General features: G+C 33.4%; 1 protein-coding gene across 1 annotated transcript; it reads left to right on the top strand.

The window, feature by feature from the left end:
* On the top strand, positions 16,405–18,009 carry LOC104741806 (pinoresinol reductase 1-like). Its single transcript, XM_010462727.2, has 4 exons — positions 16,405–16,812; positions 17,108–17,348; positions 17,441–17,644; positions 17,790–18,009. The coding sequence occupies exons 1-4, from the start codon at positions 16,408–16,410 to the stop codon at positions 17,948–17,950; spliced, it is 1,011 nt and encodes a 336-aa protein (XP_010461029.1). The 5' UTR covers positions 16,405–16,407; the 3' UTR covers positions 17,951–18,009.

The raw sequence follows: 22,752 nt of genomic DNA, 5'->3' as shown, positions 1-22,752 counted from the left end.
AAAAAAAAAAAAAAAAAACATTGATGAGAGAAAGGAATTACAAAAGTTACTTAGAAAAAAAATGTTAGTCTATGTGTGTATATATTAGAGTAGATGTACAAAGTAATCATAGAAAGAAAAATAATTAAATTAAAACTAAACATCCATGAATAGTATTTTTATGTCAGAGTTTTCAGGTTTGTCTTGTTTTTCTTCCTTTTTGATTTCTATCACCTTCTTTATTTCCATTATTACCTCCACCATACTATTTTCTAACTACAAAACACCACCGTCTCTTCCGTTCATGTCACAATCGACTCCGCAAAAACAACAATCGTCATTGTTTCTTCTTTTCACCGCCTTTCTCTCTTCCTTTCGGCGACATTGTGGTGGAGCTACGATTGAATTTCTTACCACTATCATTACCACGGTTATTGTTAATTTCTTTTTCTCAACAAATTTATATGGTCAAACTCTTTGTATATTGATGGGTCATCTCTCTCTTTTTCAACACCCGAAGATATTTATTTTGATCTTTATGACATCCTGATTTCAAAAACTTGCGGAGAAGTTTAAAAAAATTAATTTGATCATCTATGTTACGAAAGTGCACTTCTCTTTTCGGTTAAGATTCTTGAGAAAATTCTAGAGTTAAACGTATTTGAGCTGAAGTAATCTCAGAATGGATGATCTTCTGGGAAATGGTTGTCGGAACTGTGCAAGCAAGGACAAAACACATAGAAGGATCATGTGATGATTTGTAAGGGCGGTAACAAATCTTTAAAACCTCTCGAACATGACAAACCGACCGTCGGATATGGTTAGGCTCACGAATCTAATAAAAAGACGTGAAACCTATTAAAAAAGTGAGCCTATAAACAATGAATATACATGGAACCCACTGAAAAATGGAGGTCGGAACATTAACGGATCTCAAGTTTTTTTATACTTTTTGTTGTCAAATTACCTTTTTTCTTGGTTAGATGTTCGCCATTTTATTTTGTAACAAGTTGTTTTCTTGTATTACACATTAGTTATTAAAATCGCATGTGCACAAAAATGATTTTAATGTTAGAAACACATTGTTTCTCTATATAACACGTCTATCTTTTAATTTTAAATATACCATGATATTTTTATTGAATAATATGTTTTTTTCTAAAATTACAATACTTTATTGTATCTTTGTTTTTTGTTTGATGGCAATTCTTTTTTTTCTCTCAAAAATGTTAGTTCCCTAAACTTTCCAACTTATAACTATTTTATTTATTCTTTGTGGATGTATATCCTACTATATTAATTGAGAAGTACAAATATGAAACTAACTTTAAAATGTGTAAAAAATTACATTCAATTGTCATTAGAAAAAATTAATTAAGCTTAATTAATTAATTTAAATAAATATAATTAATTAAAAATAAAAAAACACTCACAGATCAAATATTAAAAAATCTAAAAATAGATTTTCTTTCTCTAATAAATTATGGACGAAATTACTAACTATTTTTAAAAATATATATATATAAACCAATTAGAATTTTAGAAACCTAAGATTTTATATCCAAGTATGCAATACAATTATTTTTAATAACTAAATTCGAAGATTTTGTTAAGATTTCAAATTATGATTCTCCTATCATCTTTATTTTATTTTATTACAAATTGTTTGGAATTTTCATATAATACTTATAATTAATAAAATGCATATTTTTCTGTATATGTTGTGATTTGAATTTTTTTAAACGAATATATATTACTCAATATATGAAAATGTGTGTTTTAGTTTCCACATTTGCGGGTTGGTAAAACTAAATTTATATAGATGATAAATTACTAATTTTTATTTGCTCACAATTATAATATTAAAATTACTATTTTATATTAGAAAAAGTATTCAATGCAACCTAAGTTTTAATACTAAATTTAAAAAAAAAACAAAGATTCTTAATTAAAAATATATGTTAATGATTATATAAGTAGTAGATATAATATTAAAATATCACTAAAGATTCAAAATTATTTAGGATATCACTAAAGATTCAAATTTATCTAGGTGACTAAGACGACTAAGTTTATTTCCTCAAATTTAATCACAGCAATCTTTTGTTCAACATAATGTTTTTTTAAGTTATAATAATTCAAAAGGAATTACAACCAACTTTTAGACTGAAAAAATGATAAAAGAAAGGAATTACAAAAGTTACTAGAAAAAGAAAAGAAATAAGCACTAGTAATTTATATACTTAAAAATCAATTAGAGTATCTTTTTGGTTCAATATTATGTTTTAAAAACTTACAAAGTACCATATGTACTATACATATGTATATATTATTCCTAATTAAAAATTCAAGATTTCGTTGTTTAAGTTTTTTATAAATTTTATTATATAGTGCTTTAAATTTTATTTCATTGTTTTGAAGAGATTTTGATTCCAAAATGAGAAAGAAACATAGGAGGGAGTTTTCCATGCAACTAAGTTTTAATACTAACTAAAAAGAAATATTATTAATAAAAAATGTTAATTATTAGATAAGTCAGTAGATAAAATATTAAGATATTACTATTGATTCAAAAAAATTTAATATATTACTAAAGGTTTAACATTATGTTTTTAAATTGAGATTTTTAGAAATTACATTTATGTGATGCCCGTTTTCAAGAAATTTTTTTCTCAAAATAAGAAGGAAACATCCCACCTAGTTTTTTTATGCAACCTAAGTGTAAATACAAACTATATATATATATATATATATTGTTAATTAAACATATGTTGATGGTTAGTTGATAAAGTATTAAGATATCACTAAAGAATCAGAATTATTTAGATATCACTAAAAGTCTAAAATAGTCAAATTTATTTAGGTGATTAAATAAGTCTTTCTAAGTATGGGCTTGATTTACATTATAAGGCCCATCAAGAGCCTATAAGATATAAGAATCCCACTATAATTCTTCCTAGTCCGAGCGTAGCTGTTGCATGTTGTCCTATTGGTAGTGTGGTGACGAACATCGACAGATGTCAGATGCAGATCATAAAGTTCCATTATTTAATTAACTTCTAGATTCCAACTACTTTTGTTGAATTCTTACTAATTAATTTATTAATATTTTATGTAAGTTTAAAAGTCATAAGATTTGGCATTTGGCATTTGAGTTTACATATTGTTAAGTAACTTAAGTTTGAATGTGCATGTTTTCGAGAAGATTATAGACTTTGCTTTTCTTTATTTATCTACAACTGACTTTCGTCAAGAATTATGCATAAATTTAAACCGGTTGGCTTTTTAAACAAATACATTACTTTTGCTAAAGATGGTTCAACAAATACACTGACACTGCAAATTTTGAAATAATCAACTAAAACATTATTCAACAAATCCAACTGAGTAATCCGGTGAAGAATTCTCTTATAAACTAATAAGAGTATCCACCAAAACATTAGGGTGATAATATAATGCCTTGTTTTATTTAATGCAGTTATAAATATATTTATTTGAATATATAAATATTTAATATGCTAAATCTTAGTATTATATACATATTTCATATGCTAAATCTTACTTTAACATGTTGTATCTCCTCCAATTACCAATATGTTGAATATGGTGCGAAACTTTAAATGGCAATTTACATTATAGTCGTAGGTATATAATTTTGTTACTATTAAAACTGCGCACTTCATCGTATGGTTCCATCTCTAATCGAAACCTGAAACTGTAAAACCAATGTTATAATTAAGGACATAACACAAATTTAAATGATTTCTTTTTCAGAGGATATAACACAAAATATTCACACATGGCACCACACACAACTAATCATGGTGCTCTCACCAAACCCCATCGTCCTTCTTCTCTTATCGATTTGTCATAATTGTTTTTCTTCCATTATCTTCTATTTTTATATAGTCGACAGCCCCGCTTGGAGAAAAAGGCACGTAATCCGTAATCTCATGTTTCTCATTCACATTTCTTCCAAATATATTTTCTTACCTTATATTTTCCATTTGACCGGAAATATCGTATATATTTTTGCGTAAATATTAATCGGAATTCGCAATTTAGAAGTCTATACATATTGTCAAGAAGAATTTTTTTTTGTAACGAACCATTTTTGAGTTGTTCACTAAGATGATACAATTTCTTATCGATTGACCAGCTTTTTCGTATCTTTAAGACAATTTTTGTTTCTTTTAAAATCATGTTTTTGTTGTCTTTGGTTTATAATAGTTAATTTTGAAAAAAAAACTGTTTGGTATGTAAATCTATCACCATGGTTTGTTGCGAGGTTGACAGAAGAAAAACACTATAAAAACCGGATGACGTAGAGTTAAATTCGCTCATCGTCATCAGTCTTTTCTTTTTTTCTGCTGTTTATTGATATTTGGTGAACTGTAGTAATAAGCTATAAATAACAGATTTCTTAAAATATTGAATTGTAGGTTGTCGTATGCATTTTTGTATTTTTTTTATTTTTGTTTGAGTGTTCTAATTAGAAAAAAGAACTTGATTCGTAAACGCAAACAAAAGAAGAAACTCCGACAGTCCCACTTGACTTCACTAGGCGTTTGATTTTATATTCTAGTACTATAAAATATTCTAAAAGGAAGAAGTTCAAAATTTTGTAAACGTTACATGTCAATTGTCAACACAAATAAACACAATAAACTGCGTTAGCAGTCGAGCACTACAAAAAAAATGGATGGATTACATCAATTAAATTGTATCAAAAAACTAAATAAAACTAATTTAAATGACTTATTAATAATTGATACAAAATATCTAATTTAACATCATTAATGATAATTGATATTAATATTAATTTATTTTACATCAATTCATCAAAATTGATGCAAGTTTATATTCGTTTGTATCACTTTCAAAATACTGATACAAATATATATATATATTTCCCTCACTTAAATAATTTATGTATTTACTAACATCACTTAAAAATTTTAGGAAAAAAATTACATCAATAATAAATGATGCTAATAAAATTCATATAAATTACGCCAAAGTTAATTATGCGATTTAGTTTCAATTGTTAAAACTGATGTATTTTTACCTTAATTTGCCTCATTTAAAACATTTGAGACTAATAAAACCAATTTTACTTGAATAAAAAAACTTAAATATTGAAATAATTATGTTTGCATCAATTGTTAAGTAAACGATAGAATATATATATATCCAATAAACTGAGTGGTAATAAATTTCTATTGTGCGGGAGACTTTTAGCAAACATAATTGTTAACCGAAATTTATGGCAAGTAAAATATCTTCTAATTCAGATTCAAATTTTTTTGTTACAATATTTAGCATTGACAATAATATCTCCTAAGTGATAAAACCTACACGAGAATCAAAAGCTAAAAACAAACTTTTCCTCATCTTCGATGTCATATACATTAATGTGACATCAAACTTCTCTTTGAGTCCAGCACTCCAGCTTTCTCTGAATAAGCTCTATCTCTCCGGTGAAGATGTTGAACCTCTCCGCTAAAGAACACTCCTGTCGGCATCTCAAAGATTTGTTTTTCTAATGTGTTCCATATGATGATGATGTAGAGTTCTTGTACTGGTGCTTTACGGAGGAGACATGTTCTTCTTGCGAAGATTGGGAGTGAATCCAACCGGAGCATCTTTCTTTCACAGTAGTCCTGGTGCAGCACAGGTTAAATGTGTTTTTTCGTGGCGAATGGCTGTTTTGGTGAAGGAGAGTGATTAGGGACGGTGGCTTGTTGAGAGGTGTAGTTTCTTGACCGCGGAGCGCGGAAGCAGTGGTTGTTATGGCTGGGCTTAAGATTCTGGCCGGAGTTAAGATTTTGGCCGCTTGAGTTGCCGTAATCTCTTTTATTATCCTCTCTAATTTTTTTTATTAAGTAATTTTGTTGTTTTGTTCAACTATTGTAATTTAATTATTATTCTTGTAATTGTACATTTGTACCACAATTTCTTCAGTTATTTTAATTTAGACGAAAAGTATTCTATTTTATTTTTAATTATTTATGTAAATGACTCAATTACCAAATTTATTTATAAAAATTGAAATTAATTTTAACATCGATTTATTAAAATCAAATAACAAACCAAAATTAATTTTAAATAATTAATAGAAATATTTAACATCATTTATTATAACCGTAACACATACTCACGTTATTTATAATAACCGATGCAAAATTTAGATCACTTTTTGTAACTGATACATGTTAACATCATTTAAGAAAATCGATGTAAATATTTTGTATATTAACATCAGTTTCAGTAAACCGATGCAAATTATTTGCATCAACAAAATGTAAATCATTTGTTAAATTGATGTAAATAATTTTTATATCATTTAAATTTGATACAAATATATAAAATAAATGATGTTAAACAGTTATTTTTTTGTAGTGGAGGTTTAATTCTTAACTTCCTTATTATTTCGTTGTCTATATAGTTTAATTTTTCATCCTTCACAATTTAATTTTTCATCTTTCATACGATGAATGTCGAGAATAGGTGAACAAATAAGGACTATAACTTCATTGCCAAGAACAATATAAAAACCAATAGTCAAAAGCTTGAATCTGAAGAAATTGTGTAAAAAGGCCAGATGATCACTTGTAAGTTACACATCACAAAATAAGGTTAAATACTTGGATGGGACTCACAAGATTGCACCGCGTGTGGATCATAATCTATAACACCGACAGTTCACCAACTTCGGAGCATTTAGAGATTTACAAAACTAGTACACCTTCGAATAATCTATTGTTTTTAATCTATACATACCTTTAACAAATTCGTGTGTGTATATATATATGCCGGATTATCGAAGCGTAACAACAACAACAAAATACCAATTTGTATGTACGAATGATATACAAGATTAGGGGATTATTTGTGACTATTAGAATTGAATAAATATAGCTAGAATTTCAAACGAATGGTTTGTAAATGAATGCATGCATAAATAGGCTTCTTTTCTTTTTTTTTACTGGTAAGAAATAAATTATGGAGAGAAAAATCTGCTCACGCTTAGTTGTTGTCAAATTCCCAGTAGAGAAGAGTTGGTGAATTGTTTTTTCTAAAGTCAAGACAGTTAATGTCATAAATAGTTTAAACTGTTTTTGTCAAAAGTATGCTAAAAGTAAAAATTAAACCCGGCTAATTAATCTCTCTTTAAAGTATGAGCGAATACCCACCAAAACATGTCGCGAGTTAGAACAATAATCGCTGTCAGAAAGGTCTATTGGAATCATCAGGTGTCGTGAGACCATTAGTTATAAATATAATTAGTCAAATTATTGAGAGACTTAGGTTTCCACCTACAATATCATGTGTTTATAAATTATACTCCCTCCCTTTCATAATATAGAATGTTTTAGAAGTTTTTCTTTGTTTCATAATATAAGATGCTTTCAACTTTTTAAGTAATTTTTAGATTATTTTTATATTTTCTTATTATTTATTTTATGCAGTCTTGTTTATGATTGGTTGAACTTTTTTAAAGTGGTTATTTTTTAATCTACGTGTTTTCATTCAAAACATCTTATATTTTGAAACGGAGGGAGTAATTTACAAAGAGCTAGGTTTGTTTTAGTTAACTGTTAAAATTTCAGAAAATATGAATTGAGTTCATTTATAAAAATAAGACTAGTGTTTTGGATGGTGGACTTGTTTTTTTCAATATTTGGAACAATCTTTTAAAAAAAATAAAAATTACAAAGACAATAGATGAATTCAGATTTATAATTAACGACTTCAACTGTAGAGATTATTTGTTAGAAATGTCTTTTTTTGAGATATTTTTTTTTCAAAAATACTTCTTCTTTTTTTTCAAGATACCTCTTGTTTTTTAACTTTTTATTTTTGCTCTCTTTTACACAATTACAATATGTTAAACTAATTTTTAGAATTGTTTTAGGTTTATGTTCTCTATTTTACATTTAAATTATAGTTTATAGGAGGTACGGTTTAGTATTTGGGGTTTAGGTTTTACAAGTTAGTCATTATATATACTCCTTCCGTTTCATAATATAGGATGTTTTAGAAGTTTTTGTTTGTTTCATAATATAAGATGTTTTCAATTTTTGAGGCAACTTTTAGACTAATTTTATATTTTCTTATTATTTATTTTATGCAGTCTTGTTTTTGATTGGTTAAAATTTTTAAAAGTAAACATTTTTTATTATGCGTGCTTTGGCTTAAACATCTCATATTTTGAAACGGAGAAAGTATTAAAAAGGGATATTTTTGAAAATAGAAACTATGAAAGAGTATTTTTGAAAAGTGACATAGAAAAAATAATATTTTTGATAAGACTATCAAAATAGAAAGAATGCATACTTAGAAAATTTTATGTAAGTTTTTAGTTTCTAAGTATGCATTCTTTCTATTTTGATAGTCTTATACTCTTAGATGGTAACTTTACTTCCACCAAAGGAAAAAGTTAATATTTACGGCGATGGAAATGTTAAAGGTAAATAAGAAAGTTTCTCTTTCTCTCTCTCTCTTTCAATATTAGATTTTATACCAATCAATTTTTAACCGTTTTATTGCATAGTGGTGTTTGCGGATGAGGATGATATCGCAAAATATACTGCAAAGACACTAAATGATCCGCGGACACTAAACAAAACCGTGAACATCAGACCTCCCAACAACGTTCTCACGAATTAGTTCAGATATGGGAAAAGCTTACAGGAAATGAACTGGACAAAACCAATATTTCTGCCAAAGACTTCCTTGCCAACATTGTTTAATCATGTTGGCAAGGTTAAGGTTACATAAGTCTAATCATAGTGTAACATATATATGTAACTTAATGGGCAGGTTAAGGTCCATCTGGAAAATAAAGACTACATATAAAAAAACAAAATTGTTTCCTTGTAACATAATTTTATTTTATTTCCTTTACATGTGTGTATGTAGAAATGGAGATTCCACACCAAGCGGGGATAGGACATTTCTATCACATCTTCTACGAAGGATGTCTAACTGATCACGAAGTCGGAGAAGACGAAGAAGCTTCTTGTCTTTATCCGGACGTGAAGTACAAACGCATGGTTGATTACTTAAGAATGTTTCTCTGATTGACTTGATCAAATTATATCTAGCTATTCTAGATACAAATATCTATAATGAGTATAACTACTCTCTTGTGCAGAATAGAATGATAGGTGTAGGTTAAGCTATTATTAGGCTCATGTTAGCTTAACCTTATGTTGTATATAAACAGAGAAGACTGTACAGTTTACAATTAATGAGAATTAGAATCTTGTTCACTCAGCTCAATCTAGAGTTTGTTATAGTCTGTTATGGTATCAGAGCTCTCCGATCATGAGTGCCTCTTGTATTGATCTCGTTCTCATTCAATTTCTTTTGGATTTTGCTAATTTCTGTTTCGTCATCTTCTTCGCAACAATTCGTTTTGTGTTTGCATCTCTCTTGATCTGAATTTTTCGTTTTTCTTTGACCTAATCGAGCTCGGTTCTTGTTATTTCTCTTATTCGACTCGATCTCTTTGTTAATTCTTTGATTCTATACACGATATGGCGTCTCATTCATCTTCCGCGATTCCGAATACTACAACGGCGGCTCCGGTGACGAATTCGTCTTTGTGTAACAATCTTTATGAGAATCCGTTGTATCTTCACAGTACCGATCATGCTGGGCTCCAGATAGTCACTGATCGCCTCAATACTGGAGCGGAGTTTCATTCTTGGCGACGATCTGTTCGCATGGCTTTGAATGTGCGAAACAAACTTGGATTCATTGACGGTACTATTACTCAACCTTCTTCTGATCATCCTTCATATGGTTCTTGGTCAAGATGCAATGATATGGTTAGCACTTGGTTAATGGGATCCGTTTCTAAGAAGATAGGTGCGAGTTTATTGTATATGCCTACTGCTGCTGCAATTTGGAGGAGTATTATTTCTCGCTTTAAGCAGGATGATGCTCCGCGTGTGTTTGAGATAGAACAACGTCTAGGATCATTACAACAGGGCTCAATGGATGTTAGTGGCTATTATACTGAGTTAGTCACATTGTGGGAGGAATATACCAATTATATCGAGATTCCTGTTTGTACTTGTGGGCGTTGTGAGTGTAATGCAGCGGTTTTATGGGAGAGATTGCAGCAACGAAGTAAGGTTACCAAGTTTTTGATGGGTCTTAACGATGGTTTTGATCAAACAAGGCGACATATATTGATGCTCAAGCCTATCCCGAGTATTGATGAAGTTTTCAACATGGTTCAACAAGATGAACGACAGCTGAATGTCAAGCCGATTGTCAAGGCTGAGAATGTAGTGTTTCAGACGACTGGATCTTATGATGGAGCAATGTATGAGTCTGGTGAGTTTGCTGGTGCTTACAGTTCGTATCGACCAAGGAGTAATAGGCCATTGTGTACTCACTGTGGTCAGATGGGACACACGATCCAGAAGTGTTATTGTCTCCATGGTTATCCTCCTGGCTACAAGCATTATAATCGTAACAATGGTGGCACTAATAATGGTGGTAATAACTCTGCTTATCGACCTACTAATTATTTTGCTCCTCGCGGTCAGAGTTACACAGCTCCAAGATCCATGTCTAAACCATCTGAGACTAATATGCAACGGACTGTTGCTAATGTGTTCGCTGGAACACCGACTGAGCAATTTCCATATTATCCTCCTCCACCAGTTTCTCCAATGAGCTTGGATGTTATTAAACTCTCTCAGTCTCAGGTCCAGGGGCTTATTCACCAATTGAATCAGATGTCTGCTCAAGTAGCTGTCTCAGAGCCTATAGCTCCGGTTCCTCAGTCTTCCAGTTCAATCTCTGAAAAAGGTGTCATGGCTGTTAATTTGACTTCCGGTAATGTCTTTTCTATTTCTTCTAACTTGAGATATGAGAATCATTTGCTTACTTTCCATCATCATTGTCTTTCATCACTACAAACTGCTTTGCCTAGTGGTTCTTGGATAATTGACAGTGGGGCAACAAGTCATGTTTGCTGTGATTTGTCTAGATTTAGGGATGTTCGTGTTATATCAGGCATAACAGTTACTTTTCCAAATGGTATAAAATTGCCCATTCATCATTCTGGAAATATACATTTTTCTGCATCATTGATTCTTTATGATGTTTTACACGTCCCTGACTTTCATTTTAACCTGATTAGTGTAAGTAGTTTACTTCATCACAATCAATGTTCTGCTCATTTTTATCCTACTTTCTGTTTTCTTCAGGGGTTTTCTCAGGACTCGATGATTGGTAGGGGTCATCTCATGCATCATCTTTACATTCTAGATTTACAATCCCTATCATCTCTCGACGTTCCTGAGTCTTCTTCTTCTGAGTTCTTTTGTGGATCCTTGTCATCTGATGCGACTCTCTGGCATCATCGCCTAGGACATCCATCAAGTGCCAAGTTACAAGTTCTTTCTGATGCATTGTCTATACCGAAGCTTAGGATATCACATGATAGTCATTGCCCTGTATGTCCTCTTGCTAAACAAAAACGCTTATCTTTTCCTTTTCATAATCATATGTCCTCTCATCCATTTGATCTTGTCCATTTAGATATATGGGGACCCTTTTCTACAGAATCTGTTGACGGTTATAGATATTTTCTTACCTTAGTAGATGATTGTACTAGAACAACATGGGTTTACTTCTTAAGAAATAAAAGTGATGTTTCAACTATTTTTCCACAGTTTTTACAGCATGTTTTTACTCAATATCAGAAAAGAATAAAAGCTATTCGTAGTGATAATGCACCTGAACTTTTATTTGATGAATTGGTTAAAGAAACTGGTATGATACATTACTTCTCTTGTGCATATACACCACAACAGAATTCAGTAGTCGAGAGGAAACACCAACATGTTTTAAATGTTGCTCGAGCTTTATTATTTCAATCGAATGTACCTCTTGCTTATTGGAGTGATTGTGTGAGTACTGCTGTGTTTCTAATCAATAGGACACCTTCTCCATTGTTAGATAATCAGACACCTTATGAGAAATTGATGAATAAAAGACCAGATTATTCTTTGCTTAGGACTTTTGGTTGCTTGTGTTATGTTAGTACTTTACAAAAGGATAGACATAAATTCACTCCTAGGGCTACTTCTTCTGTTTTCTTAGGCTATCCACCAGGTTATAAGGGTTACAAAGTACTAGATTTGGATACTAATCGCATCTCGATTACTAGGAATGTCATCTTCCATGAAAATGTTTTTCCATATAAAACTGCATCTTCGATCATTCCTGATTTTTTCAAGCATACTGTCTTGCCTGTTCCATCTCCTGATCCTTCCCCTATTCATGATAATTCTTTGTCTTTGCCATCTCCTATTCATTCATCATCCTCTGATCCATCCTTATTGTCTTCACCTCATGCATCATCTCATTCTACTACTCGGCAAAGTAATCCTGTTGTGTTTGTTGGAGCATTACCATCACATCAGTCTAGGCGTTCACAGCGTCAGCCTAAAGCTCCTAGTTACTTATCCGAGTATCACTGTGCACTTGCACAAATTTCTCCATCTTTACCTCCGAAACACACCACACCCTATCCTCTTTCTTCAGTCTTGACCTACGATACAATTTCCACCCATTTTTGTGCCAATATCCTTACATATTCTCAAGAGACAGAACCAAAAACGTTTCAACAAGCCATGGCTTCTGAGAAATGGACTGGTGCTGCGAATGCGGAGCTTACGGCTATGAAACAGAATCATACTTGGGACGTCGTTTCTCTTCCCCCTGGTAAGAATGTAGTTGGTTGTAAGTGGGTTTGGACTATTAAGTACCATTCTGATGGCTCTGTTGAGCGTTATAAAGCGCGTTTGGTAGCGAAGGGCTACACACAGGTCGAAGGTGTTGATTATATTGAGACGTTTTCCCCTGTTGTTAAGCTGACTAGTGTGAAACTGATGTTGGGCTTAGCAGCTAAAGAAGGATGGTCACTAGCTCAAATGGACGTCTCGAATGCATTTTTACACAGCGACTTGGAGGAAGAGATATATATGAGCCTTCCTCAAGGCTATACTCCAGGTCCTGATGAGGTTCTTCCTCCTAACCAATGGAACAAGTTGATAACCTCTGTGTTGCTTAGTGATGGATTTCTACAATGCCCATCTGATACGGCTTTATTCATCAAGTTTACCAAGAGAGGAATTACTGTTCTCCTTGTTTATGTTGATGATATTGCTATCGCAAGTAGCAATCATGAAGATTTAGCTACTATCAAGACTGTGTTGCATAGCGCTTTCAAGATCAAGGACCTTGGTCAATTGAGATTTTTCCTTGGTTTAGAGATTGCTCGCTCCTCTAAAGGCATCTCTGTTTGTCAGCGGAAATATGCATTGGACTTGTTGGAGAATACAGGTCTTCTTGCTTGCAAACCAGCTGATGTTCCGATGGATCCTTATGTCAATCTTACTCAGGAGACTGGTGTACCTTTGGCGTCTGCGACTTCCTATCGTGAGCTGATTGGTCAACTCCTTTATTTGACACTCACGCGACCGGATATTACTTATGCTGTACATAAGCTCAATCAGTTTCTTCAGGCTCCTACTGATGTTCATTTCCATGCAGCACAAAGAATCCTGAAGTACATCAAAGGTAATCCGGGACTTGGTTTGTTTTACTCTGCAACAACAGAGAATTGCTTAAATGCATTTGCAGATGCTAGCTGGGGCGCTTGTCGTGATTCTCGACGCTCTGTTTCGGGTTACTATGTTTTCTTGGGAACTTCATTGATCTCTTGGAAGTCCAAGAAGCAGAAGACGGCTAGTCGAAGTAGTACGGAAGCAGAGTACCGTAGCTTAGCTGATGCTACCACAGAAGTCATTTGGCTACAACAACTTCTTACTGCTTTCTGGATCAAAGAGGTTCACACAGCCAAGTTGTTTTGTGATAACAAATCGGCGGTGTACTTGGCGACGAACCCTGTTTTCCACGAGAGAACCAAGCATGTGGAAATTGACTGTCATACTGTGTGTGACCAATTGAAGCTTGGTACTCTCAAGGCCATTCATGTTCCCGGTAAGGCTCAGATTGCAGATATTCTGACCAAGCCACTTCACCCGGGACTTTTTCATTCTTTCCTTGGACGAATGTCACTCTCAAGCCTTTTTCATCCTTCACATAATTCGGTTTCTAAGGCTTGCGGGGGCGTATAATGAGTATAACTACTCTCTTGTGCAGGATAGAATGATAGGTGTAGGTTAAGCTATTATTAGGCTCATGTTAGCTTAACCTTATGTTGTATATAAACAGAGAACACTGTACAGTTTACAATTAATGAGAATTAGAATCTTGTTCACTCAGCTCAATCTAGAGTTTGTTATAGTCTGTTAATATCAAAAGTTTGAGGGTGTTTTATATTCATATTTCTTTTGTTATATGCAAAAATTGAAAATATATATTATTCATGCAATAAAAATATATCCTCCCTATTTTTCTAATTAAAATTGATTTATCAGTAGAATGCAAACATAAAGATAAAAAGTGGTTAGTATATTTCTTTTTGTTATAATTAACAAGTAACAACCAATACAAGAACAACAATACATGGAGATGATAACTCTATTGATTGAACCCTGCCTTTTAATATATGGAAAAAAAAAAAACGCAACCAGTTTTGCGAACCTCAAACACCGACCAAAGCCTACAGTGGTCTCTCAGGTCTTATTACACGAATCCAACGGTCATATTCCACTTAAACCTTTGGAATTTGAAGTTATTCACAGGGGCTATAGTCAAAACTCAAAGCTTTCTTTGGCCGAGTTCACAACCGCTCTAATATCTTCAAGGACACATCCTGACCGCCAGCATGATCAGTATGTTGGTGTCAGCGTGCTATATGAGGTTCAAAGGGCTCTAACTGACTTGACTGGCCTGGTGGTTGAAACTCCATGATTCTCTCTAAAGCCCAAACCTTCACAAACTGAAACGGAGACTTTCACCACCACGGTCTCTTTTTCCCTACTACCAGCGAGATGCTCTTTCAAAACACAGCGATAAATCCTAGCTAAAACAGCCATAGCCAACCTAACTCCCTGAGCAAGCTGAATCGCAGCCGGAAAAAGCTTCTCAACAACACATCAGCACAATTGGGGAAAACGATACGCAAGAACCTCAAAACCATAAGTTCATCATGTCTTTCCATCCACAAGCTAGCACCACATTTCTTCTCCAATTAAGTTCACCTAAATCTCATGTTTCACCTCCTTCATCTTACAAATTTTAAAAAGAAAGTTATCATTACAAAGAATGATTACTTCATAAACACACAAAATTAGATAATAACAAACACATAGTGCGCGGGATGAAGCGATTTAAATAAATTATTATGTATAAAAAATCAAAACAAATCATGTAATAAAATAAAAATTTATTTATATTTGTAATTACTTTGTTTATAAAAATGTATTTAAATAAATTATTATGTATAAAAAATCAAAACGAATCATGTAATAAAATAAACATTTATTTATATTTGTAATTAATTCGTAAATAAAAATGTTTGACTTGTAAAATATTCGAATGTGGTAAAATATTTGGTGAAGAAAATATCGATGAATTACTACTAATTATTAGGGTAATATGTTTTTTTTTAAGATTTTGAAAATCAAAATATCTCTGTCCACTTGAATGTGGTAAAAAAGTGGGTGAAGAAAATATCGATGAAACTAATTATTACGGCAATACTTAAGATTTTGAAAATCAAAATATCTCTGTCGAGTAATATAACCATTTAACATGTTTCTTGCCTTGATGCCTTGATGGAACATTAGACCAGTATGCACGAAGGATCGCATTCACTGACCCAGTACATCCTTCTTTTATTGATATTTCATAATTTTACTTTCTCCCACTATCTTCTTTTTATGTAATCTCATGTTTCTCATCCACACATTTCCATTTGATTCCAAATATTCTTACAGAAATATATATACTTTTTCATCCCCATTATCTTCTGTTTTTGTAGTCCACAGCCTCGCTTCGGAAAAAAAATGCCCGTTTTTAATTTTACACATTTTCATTTGATTCCAATTATTCTTACCCATTATTATATACATTTGACCGGAAATTCGTATAGATTGTCGTGTATATATGAACCGGAGTCAATTGTAGTTTAGTACTGATCTAGCTACATTTGTAATATGGAGAACATTCTCTCTAGCAAGAATTTTTGTCAAGATTTTGTGACGAACCATTTACATTTAGAGTTGGTAAACATTATATATGCAACGATGAGCAAATTTAACTGAAAAAGTATTGAGAAAAAATAAAATACAACTGTCGATATCTTTACTTCAAATGCATTACGTGTACACACACACACACACACACACTCAATCACTCATTTTATGTAGATAGTCACATATATATATAGACTCGTGACTCCCTGCATATATAAATACACAATTAATGAAGCGAGGCTCTTTCTACACAAAAAAACATATGGATCCGAAAACAAACAAAATGGGATCAGAGAGCAAACAGGGTGAGAAAACGCGTGTTTTGGTGGTGGGAGCGACTGGGTACATAGGGAAGAGTATAGTAAGGGCTTGTTTGGCTGAAGGTCATGAGACTTACGTATTACAGCGGCCGGAGATTGGTGTCGACGTCGAGAAAGTCCAACTCCTTCTCTCTTTTAAGAAACTCGGCGCACGTATCGTGGAAGCTTCTTTCTCCGACCACCAGAGCCTCGTCTCCGCCGTGAAACTTGTTGACGTCGTTGTCTCCGCCATGTCCGGCGTTCACATCCGTAGCCATAGCATCCTTTTCCAGCTTAAGCTCGTCGAAGCCATCAAAGAGGCTGGTAACGTTAAGGTATAAATAGAGTAGCTAGAGGTTAAGATTATACTGGTTTAATTGGAAACTTGTGAGGTCAATCTAAGATTATACTGGTTTAATTGGAAACTTGTGAGGTCAATCTAGCTTAAATTTTATAATTTCTATCATGAAGTCTAATTCCCAAAATCATCTAGATTTTATCTAATCTAACTTATAGAAATTGAAAGATTAATTAACCTTGATTTTTGTCCACAAAAAAAAAAATTAACCTTGATTAATCGAAATCGATCTATCAAGGTGTCGTATTTTTTATATTATAATTTATTTTCAGCGGTTTTTACCATCTGAATTTGGTATGGATCCACCACGTATGGGACATGCACTACCGCCTGGAAGAGAAACATTCGACCAAAAAATGGAAGTGCGTAAGGCTATAGAGGCTGCCGGAATCCAATACACTTACGTTGTGGGTGCTTGCTTTGCCGGTTACATGGCCGGGGGATTGTGTCAGATGGTAGCTTTACTTCCTCCAAAGAAAAAAATTAATATTTATGGTGATGGAAATGTTAAAGGTAAAAAAAAAAAAAAAATGTGTACTCTCGTTCAAACTTTTCTCCCTCATTGTAGTTTTAAACCAATCAATTTTAAGCGTTTTATTTCATAGTGGTGTACGCGGATGAAGATGATATCGCAAAATATACCGCAAAGACGTTAAACGATCCACGGACATTAAACAAAACGGTGAGTATCAGACCTCCCGACAATGTTCTCACGCAGCTCGAATTAGTTCAGATATGGGAAAAGCTAACCGGAAATGAATTGGAGAAAACCAATATTGCTGCACAAGACTTCCTTGCCAACATTGAACGTAAGTCCTCTATTCATAGTGTAACGTAGTTTAACTAGTTTACACCATTTTCGGCAATATAGACATTAATGGGCCAGGCTTTATATTCATATATTAAATAAAGCCAATAAATTTTATTTGATTTCCTTTACATGTGTGTATGTAGAAATGGAGATTTCACACCAAGCGGCGATAGGACATTTCTATCACATCTTCTACGAAGGATGTCTCACTGATCACGAAGTCGGAGAAGACGAAGAAGCTTCTTGTCTTTATCCGGACGTGCAGTACAAACGCATGGATGATTACTTACGAATGTACCTGTAATTATTTTGATTTTTCAATACATAGAATGCAAAAATAATGATAGAGAGATAGTTGATATATTTCTTTTCGTTTAACAAGTAACAACCAATACAAAGAACAACCAACACATAGGGTTCATAACCCTATTCATTAATCATTGAACCTAATTCTCCCGTGGAAATTACCAAACAAACAAAAAAAACTTCTCCCGTGGTCCGAGAGGAAATCTTGTGTGGCTCGAAACCTGTTAATTACAAAATAGAAAAACACACAATGATTTGATCATCGACGGAGCTAACGAGGATGAGCTTGTAGCTGAGTTTGAACTTGAGGAATATGTAGCTGAGCTTGAATCTGGGGAGCTTGTAGTTGAGGAACCATTGTTTGTACCTGAAGGACCAATGATTAGAGCAAAAGCTAGGAAGCTAAGGAATGCACTTCATGGGCTTACCCAAGAGATTATGGCCAAAGAGAGCATGAAAAAATCTATTAGGGATGATACTTATGAAGTCCAGCCCACTTTGAGCCTAATTCAAGTCCAAAAAAACCCAAAATAATCACTTTCTTTTGTGGTCAAAGAGGGATGACGAAAATGGAGTTCAACTCCCCTTGAGAAGGACACCTTGGGAAGGGAAGCATGCACCAAGAGTTGGGTCTCCATTCAACTACCTATATTTATTTTCTTTTAGTTTCAAGAACAATTAATACTTGGCCTTGTTACCAAGTTTTTTATCCCTATATAAACACATGTAATCTCATTTAAGAATAATCAATCAATTTTCCTTTTTATTTTAAGAGTCTATCTCTTTGTTCTTTGTCTAGAACACTTCCTTGTTTCTTGGTGTGTAATATCCAAGCAACAACCTCCTCTTGCTGGACTAGTGTGTCATATCTAGCAGCGATTGGAGTTGGGAATATCAACAGCCTTCCGCAACTGTTGTGCGACCCCTCAATCCATTAAATCTCCCTTGTTGCACCTTGCACCTTGGCGAGTTTCTATCCTTTCTAATCCGGCTGAGTGAATCTCGAATTTTGGGCGTATCAAGTGGGATCAGAGCCACTCAACCGGTATTTGTCTGTTCATCTTCTCATCTTCCATTTCTAAATACTTCTTCTTCTTTCTATCTTAAATTTGGGTCATCTCCTTACCTAGGCCATCTCTATTTAAAAAAAAAAGGAAAAAAAAAACTAAATATAAAAAAAAGATAAAGATTTGCATTTGGCTGGGTGGTGGAAGAGAAATCTTGCTGGCTGAGGAGAAATCCAGTCTTGGAGTGGTTAAAACAGATTTCACAAAATTCTCTTGTCTTTATATCTTCTTTCTTCCCTTGTTGCTTGGGAATTCCAATGGGTTGCTTGGATTTATTCTCTTAGAACTTAGGGAGAAAGCTCTTGAGTGACCTACCAAAATTAAGAGAAACACTTTTGTGTGTGAAGAATTTTTATCTGCTAATTTTTGGTGTTAAGTTTTCAGGAAACCATGGAAAGTGATGGAGAAAGAGATCGGCCAGGAAATTCTGTCGCCTGGCTATCTAACTTGCAAATGAGGGCATTGAATGACACAATTACTAACCTTATGAATACATGTCTAGAAGAACTACACCAGAGGCTCGACGAGATTCAGAATAGCCAACAAACTCGTTCTAGACCTGCAGCTAGGAGATAACGTTCAAGGAGGACTTACCGGTCCGAGGAGGAAATTGAAGAAGAAGAGTTCTATGAAGAAGATGATCAATCCATCAACCGACCTATACGAAATCATAAAAACCGTGATCAAGGTGATGTTAATCCTTTTGGTACAAGAAATGACAATTTAGGTGGTTTAAAACTTAAAATTCCAACCTTTGAAGGTAAAAATGATCCGGATGTTTACCTAGAATGGGAAAGGAAAATGAAGTTAATGTTCGATTGTCAAAAAATTTCTGAACTCAAGAAAGTTAGGTTAGCAGCAACTGAGTTTATAGGCTATGCTATTAACTGGTACTAGGTTTTATCCCATGGTACACCACGGGTCTATTATTTGGTTGATATGATATTGTAATAGTTTAGAGGTGCTTGTAGTCGATGATGAATTGCATCTATATATATATATATATATATATATATTGTTAACGGTTGTAGGTAGAGTTTTGTAGAAACTCTTGATTCGCAAATTGAAAATATACATTTTACGATTTGTTAGTTATGATTTAGGAATGAATGATCTGGCATATTCTTATTATGATTCTCAATTGATATTATTGGATTAATAGTGTACATTTAAAGCTAATAAGATCTTACCAAATATGTAATCGTTTTTTAAATGCAAATTAGATATTTCCTAAGATGTATTCATCTTGAATTAGTTACTATATTATAAGAATGTGATTAAGAGGATGTGATTAAATAATTTGTGTTATCAATTCTTTTTGTCAAACTCGGCCCTAAAAATTCGGCATGCAAATTAGATCTTTCCTAAGATACAATGGGCATTAATTGGTATTAATTGGATGTAAATAAGTATGCTATGGATTAAAAAACGACCTAAAATATTCGGCAATCTTAAGGAGGATCCAGATAATTGAATCGGTTATAATTTTAGTTAAAATCCGACCCGAAGTTGGCAAAAAGTGATTGCACCCTATTGTACTCCAAAAATGCATTCCGAGCTGGTACCCTATTGTACTCCAAAAAAGTATTCCGAGCTCTATATGTGGATATACTTGTTTGGTTACAAATATCCTAAGACAATTTTTAATATATATCTGTTCATAAAAATTCAAATCACATTATATGCTGAAAAAAATCTAAAATTTTATTAACTTTATGTATTAAATAGTAATCAAAATAATTAAATATAAGATTAAATAAAAATGAAAGGAGAGTTATATTTTAATCTAACATATTGATTTAAATTAGATAGATATATTTTAGGAAATTAATATTATCAAATAAGGAAATGATTGTGTTTGATTGTAAAGATTGTAGAGAATTTAGTTTTGGACTTGTTTGGATACAAAGATAAGAGAGGATGACACAAAAATGTACTTCAAAAATGTTAAGATAGATGATCAAGTTTTGACTCACAGGAGAAGGACATGTAGAAGACCAATAGCTTCATGGGATGAACTCACTACCTTGATGAGGAAACGGTTTGTGCCGGTTCATTACCACAGAGATCTCCACCAAAAACTCAGACGCTTGCTTTAAGGAACCAAATCTGCGGAGGACTATTTCCAGGAAATGGAAAGCTTAATGATCAAGGCGGATGTAGATGAAACCTTAGAAGCTACCATGGCCAGATTCCTTGCAGGCCTCAACCGGGACATTCAGGACAGAATGGCGCTTCAAGAATATGAAGGCTTGGAGGAAATGTTGCACAAGGCGATTCTAATCGAACAACAAACCAAGAGAAATGGTTTCTCTAAACCTTCCTTTGCTCCAAAACCAAGTTATCAAGAAAAAGGTAAGTCTCAAACCCCATCAAATTCAGTTTTTAAGACTAATGTTCCTACTCGTCTTGATAAAGGAAAAGCAGTCGAGACCAACAATCAGACAAGAGATATCCGGTGTTTTAAATGTCAAGGACTTGGACATTATGCCAAAAAATGTCCAAATCAAAAGGTAATGATCATCCTAGACAACGGTGACGTGGAGTCCGAGGACGATAAAGAAAAAGAGGAAGATCTCGGTCCAATCTTTGACGAAGAGGAAGAGCAGTTTGAATATCCAACTCAAGGGACACTTCTGGTCACTAGGAGATCATTGAGCGTTCAGCCTAATTCCAATGACCGGGAACAAAGGAAGAATCTTTTTCACTCAAGATGTTTAGTTCAAAATAAAGTTTGTTCTTTAATTATTGATGGTGGAAGCTGTACTAACGTTGCTAGTGATACTCTTGTTAGGAAGCTTGGACTTGAGACCAGACCTCATCCGCAGCCTTTTAAACTGGAATGGTTGAATGAAACGGGCGAACAATATGTCAAGGAACAAGTCACGGTTCCTCTTACCATCGGCCGATATGAAGATGAGATCATGTGCAATGTATTTCCCATGGATGCAAGCCATATCCTTCTAGGACGACCTTGGCAGTTTGACATGAGGGCGATACATGATGGCTACACCAACCGGCATTCCTTTGAGAATAAAGGAAAAAAGATCACTCTGGTTCTTTTAACTCCATTGGAGGTCCATCAAGACCAGGTCCAGTTGAAGAATAGCCGAGACAAAAAAATTAAACCAGCAAAACCTGAGGTATCTCCTAAGAACTCCAACTTCTTTGTCAAAGAAAGTCAAGTAAGGAAATCTGTGTACTCTCAACAGCCATTGTTTTTGCTTGTGTATAAAGAAACACTAATAGGATTTTCTGACCTTGCATCCGAGCTCCCGAGTGATTTGATAGATGTTTTGCAGGAATTCTCAGATATCTTTCCAAAAGAGAACCCTAACGGTTTACCGCCAATAAGAGGTATAGAACACCAAATTGACTTCGTCCTAGGTGCGTCACTTCCAAACCGGTCGGCTTATCGAATCAATCCACTGGAAAAAAGGAACTTCAAAAGCAGATTAGAGAGCTTCTTAAAAAATGTTACATCAGGGAGAGCCTAAGCCCATGTGCTTTACTTGTTCTCCTTGTGCCTAAGAAGGATGGCTCTTGGCGCATGTGTGTAGATTATCATGCCATCAACAACATCACAGTAAAGTATCGACATCCTACTCCTATTCAGCCTTGGCATGATATTTCTATGGATTCTATGCTTGGTTTGCCTATAACTAGGACTGGTAAAGATTCAGTTTTTGTGGTCATTGAACGATTTTCAAAAATGGCGCATTTCATACCTTGT

This window comes from Camelina sativa, chromosome 14 (genome assembly GCF_000633955.1).
Source record: "Camelina sativa cultivar DH55 chromosome 14, Cs, whole genome shotgun sequence".
Lineage (NCBI taxonomy): Eukaryota > Viridiplantae > Streptophyta > Magnoliopsida > Brassicales > Brassicaceae > Camelina > Camelina sativa.
Note: the sequence above shows the minus strand (reverse complement) of the source record. Positions and strands in the feature narration are given on the sequence as shown.